Raw genomic sequence first — 16748 nt, 5'->3', positions numbered from 1 at the left:
ACCAAGCTTTGTGACACAGTGCTGCTTGTTGTGTTCTTTTATCAATCGTCCGGAAAAACAAGTACTGTGGTAGATTACTGCTGATCATCTTGCTCATTGAAATAAAGTTGTAAATAATAATGATAAAAGGATAGAACTATGCCTTGATCTCTAATCCTCGAGAATATTTTCATTTTGCACGCTAATCATGATAACGGAATGAAATTTATTTCTTCGCACCCTCGTAAAATCCCAGACTCCCATTTGGTCGGTGTCACCTTTTTAATACAAAGGTAAAGCCCCAGAGATTGATTTAAATTTTTACCTCGGTTGATTTCAAATAAATTTTGCCCGGGTAAATCATATTTCCCTCGGTAAAAGTCTGTAGTGTGACCACAGCTAATTATTAGCTAATCCCTGGAAAAAATTATTGGACTTAAGTTGACTCAAAATAATTGCTGAAGGAGTTAGCCACCAATTGGTTTGGTGTCAACACCAAGGAATGACTTTAAGATAATTAACGTAGAAGATTGACAAGGAAAAGGTTTTATTTTGGAAAGTATGTTTATGCAATAATCAACAGCGGGTGCATAACAGATTCTCGGAGACTGATCAGTTCCCTGGAAAACGATTGAGCAATTGTAGCCCTACTTTGCATCTATATTTTTATGATTTGACGATGTTAGAAAGTCGGCTATGCACACTACTCTTACTAGTAGACCGCGACACTCACGAATTTTTTTGCCGCCTTCAGAGTAACGTTTTTGATGCCGGGAGTTTGTTTCAAACCAATCACGTGGTACATTGAAATGCACCACGTGATGACATTTTTCCTGTGTGGCGACATGACTTTAATTAGGTGATGTTCATTCACAACGTGGTTATTTTCAAGAGGAAAGCTTTTCGTGTCGAATGCGTCTAAAAAACCGATCCGAATTTGTCCTGATCATATTTTATCTTCAGCTGATAAACAGCGGCCATGCTGACAATTCTATGGCAGACAAAAAGCGCGGTAAGCTTTCCTCTTGAAGATAAACACGTTGTGAATGAACATCACGTAATACGAAAAAGTCATGACACCACACAGAAAAAAATCTCCTCTCGTGGCGCATTTCAATCAGGGTTTTAATGTACCACGTGACTGGTTTGAAACAAACTCGTGGCATCAAAAACGTTACTTTGAAGGCGGCGAAAAAAAGTCGTGGGTATCGCGGTCTACCGGGAAGAGTAGTAATTTAGCTACATTATCAAGATACATTGTTCTTAGGGCCGATTTACACGGTACGACTTTGTAGGACAAGTACTTTTCACTTACAAAATTAAATATGCAAAAGTTTGCACCGGGATTTTCGGGGCGGAAGTTCTAACAAATGGTAAACAGATATTTTATCTGTCCTGTGCTTTGAAAAAACTTTCTGACGAGATGTTTTTCGCTTTAATCCGTTCAGTACTTTTCGAGAAACGACTTCATGTGAATCAGTCAACAAGAACTTCGTCCGCCATTTTGACGCAAGAAAACTTCACATTCGTCCCCTACTCAGTATAAATTTGTCACAAAATACGTCATTTTCTATCGATTTCGGCTACGATTGTCTCAGCGCTTTAAAACATGTTTTAAAATCCTACGACAGTTTTTTTGACGTACACAACAGTCGTTAGGAAGTTGTAGGTTTGATTTACACGAAACAATTTATGTCGTAGGCCTGTCGTAAGCTTGTCGCATGCGACAAGGGACCGTTCATTTTTTATAAGGTAGGGGGGGCTGGTGGGATTTGGGGGGGGGGGCCATGCGAAAAAAAATGGCTTTCGAGGGGGGCCATCCCAAAATAATAAGGGAAAAAGGGGGGGTCACGTGAAATATTTTAGTAAAACTTTAAAATGGCATAATGTTTGAATATCAAAAAAATGCTATAGAATAAACATAGAAGGCAGGATACAAATTTATTACAAACTTTCCTTCTGCTTTAAAAAAACGTTTGGCGACAAAAAGCATTTGTAGCTACTGAAAAGAAGTATTTAACACTGTTATTTTCGAATGCAACTTTCACCGGCACTCATCTTCATCTCCGCTGTCGTCGAGTTCTTCGTCGCCGCTTGTGCTGCTATGGGAGTCTTTTTCACCAATGCTGCAAGAAGCAGCAATGCTTTCCGTCAGAGTGTACTCTTCAGGGTACATGAAAGTGTAAACATAATCTCTGACTTCCCGCTCAAGGTTGACGATGATTCTGCTTCTTGCAGCATTGGTGAAATAATTCCCTTCCAAGAGCTGGGCGATGTATGGCGTATCTCTTCTAAATATCGACGTGGCAACATCCTCAACTTTAAGACACTCTTCCGGGACGGCCGTTCTAGGAGGGTACACAAGGCATTGTGGAAGATCATTTCCTAGCGGGTTTCCAACACAGATTCCATAAACTCGTTGGACGTTGTTTTCAGTCCGCTTCCTCTTTCTTTCATTTGACTTTCTGCGGTTTTCTTTTTTCCTTCTCCTTTTGTTGATGTGCTGTTTGAGTATGCCTTTGAATATGCTGTTATAATTGCTCTTCTTATTTTCTAGTGCTTCCATGTCCTGCGTGACCTTCGTCAACTTAGCTTCTGTACATTTGATCTGTTTTACATTAAAACTGTGGGCAAATTCTTCGCCCTGCTTTAAAGCAAGCCCATTGGACTGAAAGAGTGTGGAATCGTGTTCCTTTACATCTTTCAATATGACATTCAACTTTTCCACCATTGCTCTGTGCTCTTTGATGGAGAAGTTCAGTTTTCTTCCATCACTGGGCTTCAACTGGTACCCTTGCATGGAAAACTCACTCGCCCTTTCTGAACAACCATCCGCACCTAGAAAAATTGCTTCTTTTGCTTGTAAGATGTCAAACTGCCTGGATCGTTCAGCTGTAAACCTTTTCTTAAACGACTCGTCGCTTTCGCCATTATTGCGCATTTTGGAATGAGCCTCTTTCATGATGCTCATGTACTAGTGCGCTCTTTCCCCGATTGGATTAACAATATAAAGAAGAAAGAGCATGGAAGTGGCAGGCTGGTTTTATCTGACCCAGAGAGCGTTGCTCTATTTGCAGATAAGTTTATTCTCAAATCGAAGTTTGTGGTGGATTATCTTCAGCATCTTGAAGTGCTGGAATTTAAAAAGAAAAAGAGAGCAGAAGAAAAGGCAAAGTTAAGTAGGGAGGAGGATTATCCTTGGACTGAGTTGTGCGAAGATCTAACCAAGCTTAAAAAGCTACGTGTTCCAGAACTAAACAAGTACTCAAACCACCACGGGCTGAAGCAGCATTTGAAAAGCAGCAAGAGTGAGAAAGTAAAGGCAATTGTAAGACATTCATGCTTGCAGCAGAAGAGTCCTCTCAGAGCTGGCCAACCAACACTGAGAAATGCCAGGACATTGACACAAAATGACAACAGGGCAAGTGCTGGCAGCAGTGAAACGGAGGAAAGTGACAATGATGAGTATGACAGTGATGCCATTGACTCTGGGGGAGAAGATGACTCAAGTGACGTCATTCTTGCATTCATCAATTCAGATGAGGAAGATGCCAATGAGAGGCCAAATGCCACACGCTCAGGGCGAGCCATAACTAGGAGATCCGAAATTGATTTCTCTTTCTTTTGATTTGTTTTTTAAACAACAGCTCTCTGTCGTATAGAGATTGTAAATATTGTCTTCATAGTGAGCACAATAACGTGAAGTAGGGGGATAATAGAGAAATATTAAAAAAGTTGAAATCTAAATATTGTTTGTTCAATTTTTTTTTGGGGGGGGGGGTCATCCCAAAAAATGTCCGCTATAAGGGGGGGCCATGTGAAAAAATTGGTAAGCTGAGGGGGGGTCATGCGATTTTTAAATGGTGCTTCCCAAATCCCACCAGCCCCCCCTCCCTCATAAAAAATGAACGGTCCCCAAAGTCGTACCGTGTAAATCGGCCCTAAATATTAGAGTGACACTGAACAAACGCTGATTTACCCTCACTATCAAAAATATAGGTCCACAGTGCGTACTTGTGATGTTTACTTTTGCGCCATTGTTTTGAATGTCAGTATATGGGAGTGAAAGTGCAACAAGTTGGTTGGAAATCACAGGAAAGGTTGCCGATATCAACATAGACCAGTCATTTTAAATTCTATGCGGGAAACTTTACGGAGAGCAGAACACTTTATTTACAGAGTCAAATTAACTGGCACATGTTCATGTAGTGTGAAGATGGTTTCCTGGATTTATGAAACCAGTTACACAGTTAGTCCCAAATAGACTTCTTGTCCATGGTTTTGAATTGTTCTAAGGTGCTGATAGCTTTTTGCCCTGACTGTAAAGAAATATTGACATGTTGAATAACAATAATCAGTTTACATGGTTCTTATGTTAAGATGTCACTGTGACATTTTGTATGCTTCTTACGATAGACTGTTGTAAGGTTACATGTATATGTTGCTGTAGTGGTTTGCATAATATTTCCAGGATAGGAGTGTACATCAGTGTTTGTATCAGGATTCAGTTTGAATCATCAGTGACTGTCAGACACAGTTGCACAAAGACTAAGGCTAAATGAAAACTGATTATTGTTATTGACTTGCGAGATAACTCAACTCCTCGCGTGGAAATGTTGATCAGGTGTTGATACAAAGTGAAATGTGCCTAAATTTGGCTTACCGGCACTTATTGAAATATAGAATATAGAATACCGGAAATATTTCACAGCTATTGACATTTCATTAACGGCGAAATTTTCTCCGAAATAATACTAGTATAAAGAGATCTTTCGCAGTTATTGAAATTTCATTAACGGCGAAGTCGTCACTGGGAATAATACAATAAAGGGAATATTTAACAGTTGCAGTAAAACCCGCATGTAAATGTAAGAAACTAGAACCTGTTGGCAGAGATTTGCCATTTTAATACCCCAAAAAATAAGAACGTTTTTAGCCCAGCAATATCAAGCAGGTCCTTATATGTGAGTTACAATTAAATTATGATAAACATTTTAACCAAGCTAAGGAGTGTGACCTTGAGATTGCAAATTTACATTAAAAGAAAATACCTCATACAGTTTTGAATAAATACTGTATATTTAAGGACCAAACCCAAGTTTATTTATTTTTCTAGTAATCAACAGCAATAACTCCTTCATAGAAATTAAGAACCTAATTACTGAAGAATCTACTTTGCCTAAATTGCCAATAACTAACCCAAAATACAAGAACCTACTTCGCCAGACTTCGAGAAATGTAGGTTCTTATTAGTATACTGGGAGATCTTTCGCAGTTATTTTAAATTTCATTAAGGGCGAAATTTGTTGTAGCAATTAAATATTTTTCGCGTTTGTTGCAAATTCATTAACCGAGAAATAGTGGCTTGGAATAATAAAATGAAAAGAGATCTTTCGCTATTGTTAAAACTGCAGACGAAGTCGTCACTCGAAATAAGAAGAATATTTCGCAGTCATGAGGTTTCATTAACGACAAAGTAGTCACCTGGATTAATAGAACAGACGAAATATTTCGCAATTTAATATTGAAGTTTCATTAACTGGGAAGTCTCTTCCCTTGGTGTAATGAAATTTATGAGCAGAACAACTAGCAATTAATACATTTTTTAGCACCGCGAAGTGTCTCCTGTTATAATAACTAGGACAATAATTTGTAGTTATTAAAAGGTTTCATAATGGCGAAGTCTCCCTTATTGAGGTAGAATATGAAGAATAATTCGCAGTTTCTTAAGCTTTATTTACTGCGAATCCTACACTTAAGATGCGAATGTGTGACTCAAGTATATTTGAAAAGAAACTTTTGCCATTAATGAAATTTTAATAACTGCGTAATTGTTATTCCAATATATATTCAGAAAGAAACTCTTCGCTGTTAATGAAATTTCAATAGTTTCTTTCTGCATATGATAAAAATAGACTGAAAACCTTTTAGGCTTAATTTTATTAACTTTCTGTAAAATGCAATACTGTGCAAAATTCTTATTGGATCACTCGAAATTACTAGTACCACGTCTACTATATAGAGCAAAACATGCTCCCAACGGCCTGTCACGTGTCATACGGTGTACAAAGTCCAATGCAAGATTTCTCCAGACTAAGTGAGCTTTATGCATAATGCGTAAGTCCACAAACATTGGTGTTGTTGAATCCTTGTTGGTAAATATTGATTTGGCAAGGTCAATACAAGTACAGGCGAACAATTTGCATATTTACAACACGTGTTGCTTATAGAAGTATGCGGAAATGAACATCCGACAACACAGACATCGGCCTGCAAGGCAAAGAGAGAAACTAGATCCAGCACATGAGAAACAAGCATTTCTAAAGCAATAAGCTACTTTCGATGTATTAAAATTCAGCTTGACAGTGAGGCCTAGAAGACACAAACAATGAAATAAACATGGTGATTTAATTTCATTTGTTTGTGTCCTGTAGGCCTCGCTATTAAGCTGAATTTTAAAATGTCGAAAGTGGTCTATGGAAAGAGTGGATCGTATGATTGGCATTGACAATAAGGGTGATTTAACTTGATTGATTCAGGAGCGCTACTGTCGATATAAAGCTGGTTATTTTATAATAATAGGTCGTTTCTTCGTCGCTTAAACAAAAGCAACAAACATGCAGGTGCTCAGCTGTGTAAAAAAAAACATCCACAACGCTATAAAGCTATTATTGATAACTTAGAAAGGATCTCGCCCAATTCACCAATTTTGTGCGCACCAACTGTGAAGGTTTCAAAGCGACAAGAACGAAAATAAGGCTAAAATGAAGCTCTTTCCACTCATTCTGCTCGTCATATTCATTCAAGGTACACTTAAATTACAAGGAATTCCTTCGGCTTAGCAGTTCATGATTTTATATTATTAATATTTCAAGCAGAACCTTTCGGAACTGTTGTTTTCGCAAGGTTCGTTGCTGTCGTTTTTCTTACGATGGTTCTCTTTGTCTGATCAGAAGTATGTGAAATGAATCTCAGTATACCTGTAATGTAAACTACGGGTAAAGGAATCAAAGACAAAGATACCTGGTTTCTATTTAGACCCTCAAGAAGCAGTTGCAAAGAGTGAAGCATGACAAAATTTCAGGCATGCTGAACCTAGTTTCTAACCGTGAACGGTCTTTACGAGCACAGTTCACTCTGTATACACTGAGCTTGGCCACTTGCGCGAACTAGTTTTTTATTCATGCGCACATTCTTGTCCCTTGGGACAAATAACAACACTGTCTTTGGTCTCACAAACAGTCTGCTAATTTTTTTTATTATTATTCCCTTGAACATGCTCCAGGCAGCTTTTAGTAAAACATTATATTTCTGTAATTGTCATCAACATTACAGTACTGTTCTTTATTACATTGATACATCATCAAGCCGAGACAACCGTAGAGAAAAAATAAAATTACATTGCATCGGGTTGTCTTAACGAATCATTCCCACTGGACTAACATTAATCATTATCTATTGGATGGAGTTTTTCTTAATATCCAGGAAGATCAAGGGCGAATAGAGCCGCTTAGGTGGTCGACGCGAGAAATTACACGTCACAGGATTGGCCATTTTAGACCAGGCTCCTGGGAAGTCCAAAACTACGAGTGATGTAAATATAACTAGAGAATCCTTTACGTCTTTCAGAAAGTCACAGCGAACCTGATTACGTCACCAACTTAAAGAAATACTTCAATGACGGATACTACACGGGGAACTATTACAGAACACTCTCCTCTAAAGAACGTAAGTCACCATATTTTGTTCTTGTTACTCTCGTTTGTATTGCGGTTGCATTGCAAATGACCCAAGACTGATTACAAAAAACTCGTTCGACTAAAGATGAAAGGAGGGCGAGGCAAGCAGAAATGGAAACAAAAATGGCGAGAGATACATGTAATAGCTCATTTTGAAGGGATAATTACAACCAGACTATATGCGTGGTAGAATTGGAATCACTCCATAGTAATAGCTTTAGTTTTATCAGGAGTCATAACACGGAATAGTTTCAAGATGGTTTCAAGCACCGTATAATGCTATACGAAACCCTATGGCTCCCGACTTTGTATGGTTAACCTGCTAACGTACATATGGTGGAACCTGGTGGGTGATATGAATAAAATGACTCTCGCACGTGGCGAGGCATGCAGCATGGCCTTAGAAATATGCTAGGCGGATGGAAAGAAATATGGAAAGAAATAAACCGTGCATATATTTTCAACGGAATAATATAAAACCTCTAGTTTACTTAAGCCCTTATGGCGCCCCTGACTCGGAAATCGATAGTGATAGATTCTGCTAGTCCAAATTTCGGTGATTTGAGCAATATCGGTTTTCACGTTAAAATTTGCAGGGAAATCACGTATTTCGCAGTGACTTCTGCATGTAGGGAAGGCTACAAAATGAATTGCATTGAAACTCAAGCCTTGGACATATTTCGTGAATATCTAAAAGACAAGAAGTATCGGGACATTGAGCGCTTCTTCAACGAATGGAAAATGACTTTCCATAGTGATGGACCATTTAAAACTGAACAAGATCTTCAACTCCTGGGCGAGAAAATGACTAAACCTGATGATTTTATGGTAAGAACCATTATTCCACTAGTGGCCTGTTCAGTTAGCGCATCCGGTGTAATGCTGCAAAAAGTAAAAATAAGGGATAAGCTGGAGAGAAAAAATAGGTTGTCAGGCTCACAAACTAAAGTGCTTGATATTTCTAAAATATATCCAATCAATAGTATATATTCTCCCAGGCCTTGACCACGAATCTGTTTCGTGACGTCACAGAGATGGAAAAAGTGATCGAAACGGATTGACTGTGGCAAAATATAGAGGTCTAGGAACTAGACAACCATGTTTCATATTGGCAAGCTGATCCATGATGAAACGGAATGTTCTGATTGTCTCCCAACCAGTGATAAATTATTTCGCTTAAGTATAAGTCGAATATGTTTTGCCGATTTGCCTTTCGAAACATTTTTCAGCAGAAGACTGTTCCTTTTTCAAAGTAAGCACCATTTTTAATTGTCTGGCAGACAACTTATGCCCAATGTTTTGGCCCAAACCGTATCATGCGCCCAACACTGCCGTGGATGTTTGCCATACTATAATCAGTAAAGTTTTAAAAAAGCCAATAATAAAATTAAAAATATACATGAAAAATATACTCGATTCTGATTGGCTGAGAGCAGTGCAGTTCAAATGTAACACCAGTGCAAATTACACATCGTAATTCTGGATTATGATTGGCTGAAAGACAATAGGAAATTTTCTAAGCCAATGATGGCACGTAAAATGATGACGAAAATTTTGTGCGGAAACTTTGAAAAAGTTTTCTCAAATTTGAAAAAAAATGGCTTCAAGAAAGATCTTCCCGCACTTTCTCTAGGCGAAATTTTTCATGTTTATATTATTAATAAGTAATCATACGATTTTTCTCGTTCAATTTGGAATTAATTTGCACTTGTGAGTTTTTCAAAAAGCTGAAATTACACTCGCCGAAGCAATTTCCGCTTTTTGAAAAAAATCGCGCGCGCAAATTAATTCCAAATTGAACTCGAAACCGCGTATGACTACCTGTGCAAACACTAAATTGAACTGATAAACACTGTAACTCAAAAGGTATTCACCAATTTGATATTTGGGAAATAATGACGAACTTATGTGTCAGTTTTTCTTTCTTAGTGTCAGTTTCGCTTAAGGATTTTCGCGCGAAAATTTTCCAACGTTGACTTTTTTACTGAGACTTTTACCAATGTAAGATGATGAGTTAGTTGTGTCAGAAATGTAAAAAAAAAAAAAAAAAATGGGGTGTCACCCACTTCGTTTTGGAGAAAACATGCCCGAAAGAACACCCTAAATCTGAAAAAATCGGGCTGCGTTAGAGAATAAGGCCACGGTGTCTGTAAGCCCAAAAATATTGCAATTAGATCTTTGAAATGAAATGTTCCTCTGCCAAATATTGTTTAAGTGGACCTATTAAGTGAGTTTAGTCAACTGGTGAGGTTCCTTAAAGAACAAATTCGCACTTAGCGACCATAGTGTCACGCGCCTTGCAGCCGCAAGATGGCAGGATTCGATGTCCCGTGGACAGAAATCTTGAATTTTTTTAAACCCACATTGACGTTTTAGTTCATTTTGGACAATGTGGAGATAATTGTAAATAAAATCTGTTTCTGGAAAGAAAAGCAAGGGTCAAAAAATCCATGCAAAGCTGTAGCAATGGCCATCTGCCCTATCATTGTCCATTTTGTTACTTGGCGCGCGCTCTCATGCATGACGTGGCGTGTGACTTTGCGTGCACAGTGGGAATGTGCAAAAACAATTAGCGCGAACGTCCTTAAGAGTGACTTCCTGTAAATACTACGGATAGGTGTGCAAAATGCAAAAATCGAATTCCCTCAAAATTTTTCACAAGAAAGCCCTCTGGAAACTGTTTAGGAAAATACAACTTTTAGTTCGTTTGGATTTATATTTTTCAAGTAAAGCGATTTTTTAATTTTCACCCTTGGAGAAGCCCTCGAACAACTGAAAAATGTGCTTCGTTTTTGCGACTCGTGTAAGAAAACTAAAACAATTATCAAATCTATTTCGATATTACACAATTTAATGACCCTTCCTTTACAAAGTACAGTTATTAGAATTGGAAAAGATTCAAACCTGAATTTTTTAAAAAATTTCGAATTTACCCTCCCAAACTGCATTATCAGAAAGCTCGATTTTGGCAAATTTCAACAGCAAAACTCGCTACCTGGTACATGGATTCCGCTGTAAAGATGGTATTCTATAGAAAGAGTAAGGCTTCCTCTATCGTTCTGTGAAATAAAATTTTGGGGCAACTCAAACTACGAATTTAGACGACCGAAAATATTTACAGTACTCGCTTGAAGTTTATGACCTTTGAACTTACAGTTGTCTTCATGAATACAAGAGATAACCTAAACAACAGTTGGAATTTTAGCCTGAATGCGACCCTTTCTCCCATTTAAATGATTTATAGTTATTTTTTATCTTCTGTGGGCAATTTTATCGAAAGTAATATTTTTTTTACGCGGAAAAGGAGTTCTAACTTGTTTATGAGTACGTGCGTATTTGTTTACTGAAGCGGAAATTTGTGGATATTAAATTTATTCCATCTAAGTTCTATTTTGTTTGCTGCAAGGCGTTTCGTGTTCCCATTAAAACAAAATGGTATTGCCAAGTAGAAGGTTTTGTTCTCAGATTTTAAATTAACATATAGTTTTTGACTTACCGTCCACATGCATGGCTTGATTTACTCAGCAGCGTTACACCGGGTGTGATAGCGGTGAGATGGCGTGACGATAATTGACAAATTGCTTTTCGCGAATCGAATTCATCAAAAAATATGTATATATAATATCTTTCTTTGAGACTACTTGATAAAGACTCTTGTGAAATAAGTCTGCAAATTTTGAAACTCTCATTGCTGTGAAATAAAAAACCTGGATCTACTATTTCTATGCCACGGTCGTGTGATCCTCGAGTGTGGTATCACACGACAATAACAACTAAGAAATGGCCACCTGCAGTTATTCTCAAATCGTTGGGGGCACGTGCGGTCCTAGAGTTACGAATCCCGTACATGTTCAATGTGTTTTAATTCGAAAATGTGACAAAGACATTCAAGGTGATTTGAAGGCTACTGATGTGAGCGATTCTTCTCTGGACGAAGGAAGGCTACTGTTGGCTAGAGCAGGTCAGTGTATTCGTAATTCAGTTTTCTCTTTAGATCGAAAATATTGCGGAAGATTATCGAGAAAATACTGAGTGCTGCGGTAACAGACAATCACTATGAGGCCCAATCAGGCGTGATTTCATGATACGCGAAATCAATGTACACTTTTCAATGTAGCTGACCGTGCAAAAGCGTAATAGTCTCTTGAGACTATAGTCTCTTGAGTTATATTGCGGCCCGGCTATTTACAAGTTTCTCCCACGAAAATGATCCCAATTACTAACCACGTGGAAATTAAAGGTGGGGCAGGGGTGGGGAATACTTGTCGGCTTGCCTCACTACAAGAGAAAAGTCAAGAGAAACTTTAAGGTAGTAACATATAAGGGAATTACAGAGATGACTGAAAAAATAATAATAATTTGTAGACCCCGCCTGTTATTATGAAAATCTGCGAATCTGATGACTTATCGGATTGTTGTCCTCTTGCTTGTTAAATAAGGTACAAAGGCACCTACCAGCATTGAATCCCATTCACCTAACAAAAACGCGGATGGCTCCTCTGCTTTCTTCTGTCGCCGAAACATTCTCACGTATCATTTAAATTGCGTAAGAAAGCGGAGTCCTATAATACTGCGTGACATTATCTGTGATGCCTTTCTCAATGTTATCCAAGGGCTTACATCCCCGGGGTTATGTTGCTGTCGCATGGTTTTTCGAAACCCTTACCTTTAAACTAAACTTCCAGTAAACGCATATCACACATTTTGTTTCCAAGGTTGTTTTGACGTGGATGAAGGTATTTTGAACACAACAGTATGCCCTCGTCATCAGGACCTATGGGGGATAAGGTGGCGTAGCAACAAAAAGAACTGTTCCTGTCCAGAGCAATGGATACAACATGAGAAGAACCAGAAAGGGGATCGTGGGATAAATCTGGTTCAGTCGAGAAGACTCCACCCTCAGACGCAAATTTTGTTGCCTGTAGGCTCTCATAATAAAGTGTATTATCATTTGTCTCACGATGTAGTCACTTGAGATGTAGATCGCGACGTCTTCAGGCGATAAGGTCGACTGATTGCACGGTATCATTTATATCACAAAGGTCGGCTGTGATTGGTGCATTTCGATCCTCCTATTGTTCCATTGTTTCGACGAGTAGCTGTTCCCTCAGTGGTCCGCTGTTGTACTGTTCTCCTATCCTCTTGTTGTGTTTTTCGATCGTGGGCATCTATGCTTCAGGAATTTCAATTCCACTATCCCTATTGATGTGAAGGGTGAAGTCTTATGTGAATAGCTTCCTTGACCCTACGTGTGTAAGGGTAAAGGTAAAGTCTGCATGCGAGCCAAGTGGCCCATCAGGCCGGAGCTTATCCCGGTTTCTGTAGCATGAAGCGACTAGGAGTATTTCTACTCCCCCCTGGATGGGGGGAGTAGAAATACTCCATTGATAGTCCATCACAGGGTTACCCCCAGCATTAAGTTCGCCGGTACCCATTTATACACCTGGCTGGAGAGAGGCACTGTGAGAGTAAAGTGTCTTGCCCAAGAACACAACACAATGTCCCCGGCCAGGGCTCGAACCCGGACCGCTCGATCCGGAGACGAGCGCACTAGCCATGAGGCCACCGCGCCTCCCATGACCCTACGTGTGTACCAGTGAGGATCTCGATCAATAAACTTGACCTCATTCCAGATAGGATAGTGGCCGGTCTCGTAGGTGTGTTCAGAAACGGCGGAGGTCTGGGTACGGACGAGTCGTATATCCCAGTCGGGTTCTTTGATCCTCTCCTGCATAGATCTCCTTGTTTCCCCGATGTAGACTTTGCCACACTCACAGGGAATCCTGTAGACAACACCATCTTGTTTAGCCGGATTGACAGTGTCCTTGGGTCGCACTAAGTGTGACCGAAGTGTCGTGTCGGACTTGAAGACGGTGCGAATGTCTTGTTGTTCTAGGTAGCGGCGGAGAGACTCCGAAACTCCTTGGACATAAGGTAAAACGGCGGTGGATTTAAATTCCGCGTCGCGCTCTCTTCTTGGGGTTGTTCGTGCCTTTGTGATCTTCTGTACAATCGAGAAGGGATATCCGTTAGAAACAAGTACAGATACACAGACCTCCGCCGTTTCTGAACACACCTCGAATATCTTTGCCACATTATCCAATTTTAACAAATTGAATACGTGCGGGATTCGAAACTCTAGGACCGCACGTCACGCACATGCCACAGACGATTTGAGAATAACTGCAGGTGGCCATTTTTTAGTTGTTATTGTCATCTGATGCCACACTCGAGGATCACACGACCGCGGCATAAAAATAGTAGATCCAGGTTCTTCATTTCACCGTAATGACTTTTGTAGACTTATTTCACAAGAGTCTTTATCAAGTAGTCTCGAAGCATTATGATATCAAAAGATATAATAAATACATTTTGATGAATTCGATTTGCAAAGAGCGATTTGTCAATTATCGTCACGCCATCTTAGCGCTATCACACCCGGTGTAACGCTGCTGAGTAAATCAAGCCATGCATGTGGACGGTAAGTCAAAAACTATATGTCGTTTTAAAATCTGAGAAGAAAACCTTCTACTTGGCAATACCATTTTGTTTTAAAGGGAACACGAAACGCCTTGCAGCAAACAAAATAGAACTTAGATGGAATAAATTTAATATCCACAAATTTCCGCTTCAGTAAACAAATACGCACGTACTCATAAACAAGTTAGAACTCCTTTTCCGCGTAAAAAAAATATTACTTTCGATAGAATTGCCCACAGAAGATAAAAAATAACTATAAATCATTTAAATGGGAGAAAGGGTCGCATTCAGGCTAAAATTCCAACTGTTGTTTAGGTTATCTCTTGTATTCATGAAGACAACTGTAAGTTCAAAGGTCATAAACTTCAAGCGAGTACTGTAAATATTTTCGGTCGTCTAAATTCGTAGTTTGAGTTGCCCCAAAATTTTATTTCACAGAACGATAGAGGAAGCCTTACTCTTTCTATAGAATACCATCTTTACAGCGGAATCCATGTACCAGGTAGCGAGTTTTGCTGTTGAAATTTGCCAACATCGAGCTTTCTGATAATGCTGTTTAGGAGGGTAAATTCGAAATTTTTCTAAAAATTCAGGTTTGAATCTTTTCCAATTCTAATAACTGTACTTTGTAAAGGAAGGGTCATTAAATTGTGTAATATCGAAATAGATTTGATAATTGTTTTAGTTTTCTTACACGAGTCGCAAATACGAAGCACATTTTTCAGTTGTTCGTGGGCTTCTCCAAGGGTGAAATTAAAAAATCGCTTTACTTGAAAAATATAAATCCAAACGAACTAAAAGTTGTATTTTCCTAAACAGTTTCCAGAGGGCTTTCTTGTGAAAAATTTTGAGGGAATTCGATTTTTGCATTTTGCACACCTATCCGTAGTATTTACTGGAAGTCACTCTTAAGACGACGTATTATATAATTATATGGCTAGCTCCGTGAGCGGGCAAGATGAATCAAATCCGGCGCTGTGATTGGCTACCCGAGTGGGCAAGATGGAGCTATCTTGCCCGCTCGGGACTACCCGCCGTGTCCCGCAAGAAAAATTTCCCCGAAAGCCATATAATAAACCCTTCAGTTGACCAAGCTTGTTCGGTCAAGATGGCTGGATACTGGCCTCGTTCTTTTTTTTGCGAGTTTATGGACCTCGACTCCCTCTCGGTCCATAAATACGCAAAAAAAGAACTTGGCCAATATCCAGCCATCTTAACCTCCCACTTGGTCAGTAACCCATACATATCGAGCATGCGGGACAGTGTTTCACCACAGTCAAACAACTCGAAGTTCGTCAAAAAAAACTCTTTTGGGGGTAATAAGTTATTTTCAACTCTGTTCTCAGTGTTTGGAAACTTGGTAAACATGGTCTCTCGTGTTTCATTTATTACTCCACCTTATTTTTATTACCTCCAAATGAAGGAACTTGACCAATGTTTCTTCAATACAGTCCAATAATAACTAGATAAAGTCAGTGTTCTTCGCAGATTCAAAGTAGCCCAGCAAGCCTCTTAGAGTTCCACCCAAATCTTTATAACCACACAGCCAGAGAGGTCATAACTATTGGATTAATTTGTACTTTCTTTTGACGAACAGTTCCTGATCTCCATACTTCTTTTCAGACAGAGATATACATTGCAGATTTACTGATCAATCGCGATGACGCCGATGAAGCAACAAAGGCTTATAAAGAAGCATTTGTGTCACCAGACGCTGCAAGAGTACGTTATCTCTTTGTTAATCAAATTCATCTGCCATTCTTAAGCTCCCCCTTATCCTAGAAAGGGAGAGGGAAGGGTGAGATACTCCTATATGCGAGTTCCAGTGCGTCATGTCATTCAGAAATACGCCTCATGTTAGCCCACTAAGCTCGCAATGGGGCTCACGGTAATCACAATGACTTTTTCATTTTATGTAATTTTCAAAGTATAATTACAGGGTCTAACTTCTGAATTTCTAAAATGAAACGATTCACTCTCGGAGAAAACAGCAAAAGGACGTATGCATCTTCATGTTACGCAGGCTACAGTATCGCAAGCATTAGTGAAAATTCTTGTATCGCAACAAAGTTTTCCTGCCTTTAATTTGAAGTGACTTTGCCCGCGTGGTGTAAGTCCCGAAGCCAGTTTAGCGCGTAGCTTTACGACGCTATCAGGAGAGTGTTTAATCGAGTTTTAACATCCAGTACGTGCTTGTACACTTGTGTGGTTTCAGGTGGCGCTATTTTACCTGGGAGATGATGACATCATGCACGGAGTGTTAGCAGCTGGAGTAAGAAGTAACATGGATGCCGTCTTTCTGGTTTTTCTCATAGATTGAAATACCTCCGTCTCTTTTGAGAGAAATAAAACTCTAACATGACAAAAATTAGTCCTACTCTCTTGTGAAATACTACACAGAACTCCTTTTGATCCCCTTATATTAAATTTTGTCTCGATACTTTTTGCTCTTCTAGCTTGCCTTTCTCGTAGTTACTAGTTAGAAGTTGCCTGAAAGCCGGCAAACGTCAAAGAACCGAACTGGATATCGGACTCGCCCGTCGACTTTGC

The 16748-nt window shown here is 39.2% G+C and overlaps 1 protein-coding gene and 1 long non-coding RNA gene across 3 annotated transcripts; both read left to right on the top strand.

The window, feature by feature from the left end:
* Positions 1 to 7160: 7160 nt before the first annotated feature.
* Positions 7161 to 16566, top strand: LOC149117917 (uncharacterized). 2 transcript variants are annotated; one of them, XM_089287726.1, is made up of 4 exons: positions 7161 to 7707; positions 8315 to 8546; positions 15822 to 15920; positions 16414 to 16566. In XM_089287726.1, the coding sequence occupies exons 2-4, from the start codon at positions 8364 to 8366 to the stop codon at positions 16516 to 16518; spliced, it is 387 nt and encodes a 128-aa protein (XP_089143852.1). In that variant the 5' UTR covers positions 7161 to 7707; positions 8315 to 8363; the 3' UTR covers positions 16519 to 16566. The 2 variants fall into 2 exon arrangements, 1 of the variants encoding a protein (XP_089143852.1); XR_016206634.1 differs by lacking the exons at positions 7161 to 7707; positions 8315 to 8546 and adding an exon at positions 13426 to 13652 and having other exon boundaries at positions 16414 to 16444.
* On the top strand, positions 11604 to 12557 carry LOC149117918 (uncharacterized). Its single transcript, XR_016206639.1, has 2 exons — positions 11604 to 11679; positions 12434 to 12557. It is a non-coding gene; the product is annotated as an uncharacterized LOC149117918 (long non-coding RNA).
* Positions 16567 to 16748: the final 182 nt, after the last annotated feature.

Source organism: Orbicella faveolata, unplaced genomic scaffold (assembly GCF_042242905.1).
Source record: "Orbicella faveolata isolate gen_17 unplaced genomic scaffold, um_ofav_v1 contig_1, whole genome shotgun sequence".
Classification (NCBI taxonomy): Eukaryota; Metazoa; Cnidaria; class Anthozoa; order Scleractinia; family Merulinidae; genus Orbicella; species Orbicella faveolata.
Note: the sequence above shows the minus strand (reverse complement) of the source record. Positions and strands in the feature narration are given on the sequence as shown.

What these genes read in the sequence shown, in the direction of transcription:
- LOC149117917 (XM_089287726.1), top strand. Translation starts at nt 8,364, where the DNA reads ATGAATTGCATTGAAACTCAAGCCTTGGACATATTTCGTGAATATCTA. An exon ending in CTAAACCTGATGATTTTATG is followed by an intron (nt 8,547 to 15,821) that starts GTAAGAACCATT and finishes ACTTCTTTTCAG; the next exon opens with ACAGAGATATACATTGCAGA. An exon ending in TGTCACCAGACGCTGCAAGA is followed by an intron (nt 15,921 to 16,413) that starts GTACGTTATCTC and finishes GTGTGGTTTCAG; the next exon opens with GTGGCGCTATTTTACCTGGG.